Source organism: Mustela erminea, chromosome 11, assembly GCF_009829155.1.
Source record: "Mustela erminea isolate mMusErm1 chromosome 11, mMusErm1.Pri, whole genome shotgun sequence".
NCBI classification, from domain to species: Eukaryota; Metazoa; Chordata; class Mammalia; order Carnivora; family Mustelidae; genus Mustela; species Mustela erminea.
The window spans coordinates 27,209,482-27,215,481 of record NC_045624.1 but is presented as its reverse complement, the minus strand read 5'-3'; the positions used below and the strand labels follow the sequence as shown (position 1 = coordinate 27,215,481).

The following is a 6,000-nucleotide window of genomic DNA, read 5'->3' as shown; positions in this document are numbered from 1 at the left end:
AGCTAGTCTCTCTCTTCGCTTGTGTATTTTCCTCTTTAAGCCTAAGTGGCCTGAAGCTGTACTATTTAATGTTTATTTGTTTTTTTTAGTAATCTCTATTTACTCTCGCAGTCCATTCATACTGTGAGGCAGTTAATTCCTTAACTGACTGACTGCGCTTTGTTCAAAAGAACTTGTAGCAAATAATATTTTTTCTTGAAGAATAGAGTCATGTCTTACCCAGTAATGGGCGGTTCATATCATGTTTAAGTAATTCTGGTCTCATTTTCCTTCACAGTCCTCTTTATTTTGCTATTTCAGTCTCGGATACTTCACTGGATTCACATCTGTCTCCGTTAACTTCCAGCTTCCTTGGGCTCTATTGACGGCACAAATCGGAGAAAAAAATGGAGAGAAAGGTAAGGGTTCACCATGAACGTGTGAAATTGATCCTCTTCCTTAATCAATAAAATAGGCTCATTTACGCTTAATGATATAACATGTATTTGCTCAGATTTTTGTATTTTTTTCCTACATTACCTTTTATTTTTTTATGTAGTTCATCACATACTAAGGAAAACATCTATTTTTTACTTAGAGGTTGGCTTTATAATATTACATAGTTCTCTTGGTTTCCAATTTTTTAACAGTTGCTGTTAGTTCGCTACTAGGAAAAAGTTGACGAAATAGTCATGTTCCTTCTCCCACCTCACCCACACCCTGCCTCCCTGTGTTTTCTCTACCACTCAATTTTAGTAAAAAACTATTACTTTTCTTCGTGTTCACCTTCATATGTTAAATATTTTTATATTTCCATCATATAGTATGTCAAATTTACTTTTTATCATTTTTTTCCCCAGCCACAGCAACGGAGGTAGTCAACACTGCACTAAACTACTTTTCCTTTCTACCCCAAATTTATGATAGCTGTATCATTTCTATGTTGTCAGGGCATGTAACATCAATATTCTGTTCTGTAACTCTAATTTCTACCTTGCTTTTATTACTAGTTCTACAGTAAATGTTTTTTCAATATTCTCTGCTAATCCATATGTCATAGAAACCCCAGTCATTTATTGTTTGGCTGAATTAACCCTCTAGCAGTTTCTTGTTCCATTTCTTTGAAAAAGATGGATGGTACTTTGATAGGAATTGCATTAAATGTGTAGATTGCTTTAGGTAGCATAGACATTTTCACAATATTTATTCTTCCAATCCAGGAGCATGGAACATTTTTCCATTTCTTTGTGTCTTCCTCAATTTCTTTCATGAGTACTTTATAGTTTTCTGAGTATAGATTCTGTGCCTCTTTGGGTAGGTTTATTCCTAGGTATCTTATGGTTTTGGGTGCGATTGTAAATGGGATTGACTCCTTAATTTCTCTTTCTTCTGTCTTGTTGTTGGTGTAGAGAAATGCAACTGATTTCTGTGCATTGATTTTATATCCTGATACTTTACTGAATTCCTGTACAAGTTCTAGCAGTTTTGGAGTGGAGTCTTTTGGGTTTTCCACATATAGTATCATATCATCTGCGAAGAGTGATAATTTGACTTCTTCTTTGCCGATTTGGATGCCTTTAATTTCCTTTTGTTGTCTGATTGCTGAGGCTAGGACTTCTAGTACTATGTTGAATAGCAGTGATGATAATGGACATCCCTGCCGTGTTCCTGACCTTAGTGGAAAAGCTTTCAGTTTTTCTCCATTGAGAATGATATTTGCAGTGGGTTTTTCATAGATGGCTTTGATGATATTGAGGTATGTGCCCTCTATCCCTACACTTTGAAGAGTTTTCATCAGGAAGGGATGCTGTACTTTGTCAAATGCTTTTTCAGCATCTATTGAACGTATCCTATGGTTCTTATTCTTTCTTTTGTTGATGTGTTGTATCACATTGACTGATTTGCGGATGTTGAACCAACCTTGCAGCCCTGGAATAAATCCCACTTGGTCGTGGTGAATAATCCTTTTAATGTACTGTTGAATCCTATTGGCTAGTATTTTGGTGAGAATTTTCGCATCTGTGTTCATCATGGATATTGGTCTATAGCTCTCTTTTTTGATGGGATCCTTGTCTGGTTTTGGGATCAAGGTGATGCTGGCCTCATAAAATGAGTTTGGAAGTTTTCCTTCCATTTCTATTTTTTTGGAACAGTTTCAGGAGAATAGGAAGTAGTTCCTCTTTAAATGTTTGGTAGAATTCCCCCAGGAAGCCATCTGGCCCTGGGCTTTTGTTTGTTTGGAGATTTTTAATGACTGTTTCAATCTCCTTACTGGTTATGGGTCTGTTCAGGCTTTCTATTTCTTCCTGGTTTAGTTGTGGTTGTTTATATGTTTCTAGGAATGCATCCATTTCTTCCAGATTGTCAAATTTGTTGGCGTAGAGTTGCTCATAGTATGTTCTTATAATAGTTTGTATTTCTTTCGTGTTAGTTGTACCCCAAAATCAAGTTTGAGACAATGATCATAGACAACTGCTGCATGCAGCTGGTGCAGAATCCTTACCAGTTTGATGTGCTAGTGATGCCCAATCTCTATGGGAACATTATCGACAGTCTGGCTGCTGGCTTGGTTGGGGGAGCTGGTGTGGTCCCTGGTGAGAGCTACAGTGCAGAGTACGCAGTCTTTGAGACGGGAGCCCGGCACCCGTTTGCCCAGGCAGTGGGCAGGAACATTGCCAACCCCACAGCCATGCCGCTCTCTGCTTCCAACATGCTGTGGCATTTGAATCTCAAGTATCACTCCAACATGATTGTGGATGCGGTGAAAAAGGTGATCAAAGTTGGCAAGGTGCGGACTCGAGACATGGGCGGCTACAGCACCACAACCAACTTCATCAAGTCTGTCATCGGCCACCTACACCCCCATGGGGGCTAGACCCCTTTATTCCGTCCAACCTCACAAGGACCATACTATCTACACCTCCCTTCAGTACAGTGGACCAGAGAAGAGTTCTTAAACCTTTAGACTATAATCATCTGGACGGAGCCTAGGTTGTCCTGGGGCTGGCTTCCTTAGGGAACGGTGTTATTCCGTGGGGGTGGGGGATGGGGGAGAGGTTAGGGATGGGGCCTAGGCCACAGGGATAATGGCAATTCTCCCCTACAGGTTCGAACTTCTGACATGGGTGGCTATGCCACCTGCCAGGACTTCACTGAGGCGGTCATTGGTGCTCTGCCTCAACCATAGGTCCCACCCATAACCATGTAAGGTGTTCAATAAAAACACATTATTGACTCTTGAAAAAAAAAAAACTCTAGCAGTTTCTTTAAGAAGGTCTCATAGGAACAATATACAGTATTTTTTGAATCTTACAAGTGCATCCTTGAGGGGTAGCGTGACCAGATATAAGATGATTGGCTCATGGTGATCTCCAGGTGCTGCTTTGGAGAAATATTATGTCAGATTGCTGTTCCCTTTATAATTTCTTTTTAACCCTAGAAATACGTTTTTTCTTAGCATTAGTTGATAATGCCTCTGTATTAACATTTTAGGTCATTTTCCCCTGACACACAGTGCATCCTGTAGCTACATGGATTTAAATCTTCTATTTCAGGAAGTTTTTATTTATGTCTTTCTATTCTTGTTTGCTTCTTTTTTTTTTTTTTTTAACTTCTTTCTTTAGAGTCTCTGCCGGTTCATTTGTTGAACCTTGACTATTTTAAACATAAAGATATGTAGATATACTCTACTGACCTTTTTAATGCTTTTAAGTTTGTCATTCTATTTTGTTTTCTTTTCTCATTGTTATCCCTGTATTTCACACTGTGTCCTCTTCAGGGTCCACCCTCTCTAGAGAAGTTTTTCAAATTTGATCAAAAAAGCTTATTTTTCCCCCCCTTTCTGAATTTGGCTAGCTCTTTTTTTTTTTTTTTAAACTTTCTTCCTATTTCTGTTTGTTCACTGAGTTCTCACATTTCTACCTTGTAGTCTTTTCATTGATGAAATTATGTCATTGTTATTTCACTTAATGATAAAGTAGATGACCATAATTTTCATTTACTCCATAGCAACACCTTCCATATGAGTGTGGTTTATCTGCTGGAAAGTTCTGCTACTCTCATCCTTATCTTCATTGTATTTACATCTATCCTGTAAGATTCTGATATTTATTAATCATTTTAAAATAAGTTGGATTTTCCTAGGCTGATCAGGAAAGAACAGACAGACTGCTTCCTGCAGCTATCACTCATCTCTGTGTTCTTGGTGTAGCTCCTTCCCTCTAGTTCTCTTAACCAAACCAGATACAAGAGAGTTCGCGCCACCACTTTCCTGTCTTGGACGCCGCACAGATTACTATAGTATACAAATTATACTATAATTTTTGCTGACAGAACTCAGTCTGAATGTGAGTGCTTCAGAAAATGTGCATGTGCTGGTGTTTTTGTTGTTGTTTTAAAGATTTTTATTTATTTGGCAGAGAGAGATCACAAGTAGGCATACAGACGGGGAGGGGGGGCGGGGGGAGACAGGCTCCCTGCTGAGCAGAGAGCCCAATGCGGGACAGGATCCCAAGACCCTGAGATCATGACCTGAGCTGAAGGCAGAGGCTCAACCCACAGAGCCACCCAGGCACCCCTACTTACCTATTATTTTAATATTTTCCGTTCTCCTAAACCGTGAACGTATCTCTCTATCTCTGTAAAGAACTGTACATTAAGCAGTCAGCTCTGTATTTTTAGTAGTCATTCATTCATACATGCACACATGCATGTGAGCTCAGTTAATCTGAGGCTTACGTTTTCCTAGCATTGTCCTTGTATATATCTTCATTATAAGGGATCTTGGCCATCTTTTGTATATGACCTTTTAATATTAAAACTCATGAAAAAGACTGCTGTAAACTAGCAATCTAGTTAATCACAATGATGCATACATGACTAGAATTTTCCACCCTATAGTCCACCTCCCTCTTGTAGATACTCAGGCAACTGAACCATTGCCATCAGTAAATTTTATGAAGTCTTATTTCTCCTATTTCATATCTGATATACCCGGTTTTGTCTTTCTTAATGCAAATCTATGATAATGCCATTTATATTCAAGATATTTTATATGCAAAGGTAAGAAAGAAGAAAGAATATTAATAGTGTTATCCGATATATAAAAATGGGGTCATGTTTATTTTACCAATAATATTTAAATGCATTGATTCTATTGTGATATGTTTTCCTTAATAATTGTAAAGCTTAGTTGGGAACACATCTTAGATAAAAATATCTTGTTAGAATTAAAGAAGAAGAATCTTAAATTTATTTTTTAATGAATACTTTTTAAATTTCCACTTTGCGTTAGACTCACTGCTGAGATTATAAGAGGTACGTTTGTTCTCTGAAGTCTTTTTTTTATTATCAATTAATTCACTTCTGTGCAAAATAAATTCTCGGTAAGTATTCTCAGAAATATCCAGAATGGCTTTTCTATTTCTTTCTTCTGCTTAATTTTTGCTTAACTTTAGCCGGAGGGTCTAATAGACAATCATTGCCAAAGCGAAAGTTAAAAATTAACTCTGAATTAGTTTGCAACCTGCCTGCTACCAAGAGATTTGCAAAGTTATAACTTGTTCTGCTCCTGGGAGCTGAGTTAATTATGGCAAATCACACTAATTAAATTATTCACTAGGTCTTTATTAAAAACAAATCTATTATGTTATAGAATGCATTGTGGATTTGCCTTCCGACTCCGAGCTTGTCGTTCCCTGTGCTATGAAACGCCGATGTAGACATTTAGTTTAAGAGAGAACATGAAACATATGGTGAAGCTGCAGGTTTCTCTTGCTTTTGTTTAGGTCCCCAGGCCCTGAATTTAATTCCCATTTACTGCACGCCTGGTTTGCCCAAATCCTGCGGGGTCACATCCTGCCACCCCGGAGGTTAAAGATAAAAACCCGATGTAAGAAATGTGCATAGATAATTACAGCCTAAGGCAAACAAAAAAATATATGATCGGAAGATAAAGAAAAAAAGATGGACTCTGGCAGGATTGGGAAAACTTGACAGAAGTGGAGAAAGAAGAGTGAAGCT

The 6,000-nt window shown here is 38.0% G+C and overlaps 1 protein-coding gene across 1 annotated transcript; it reads left to right on the top strand.

The window, feature by feature from the left end:
• Positions 1–386: 386 nt before the first annotated feature.
• Positions 387–3,231, top strand: LOC116568736 (isocitrate dehydrogenase [NAD] subunit beta, mitochondrial-like). Its single transcript, XM_032304407.1, has 3 exons — positions 387–398; positions 2,411–2,767; positions 3,086–3,231. The coding sequence occupies exons 1-3, from the start codon at positions 387–389 to the stop codon at positions 3,164–3,166; spliced, it is 450 nt and encodes a 149-aa protein (XP_032160298.1). The 3' UTR covers positions 3,167–3,231.
• Positions 3,232–6,000: the final 2,769 nt, after the last annotated feature.

What these genes read in the sequence shown, in the direction of transcription:
- LOC116568736 (XM_032304407.1), top strand. An exon ending in AGGTGATCAAAGTTGGCAAG is followed by an intron (nt 2,768 to 3,085) that starts GTGCGGACTCGA and finishes TCTCCCCTACAG; the next exon opens with GTTCGAACTTCTGACATGGG.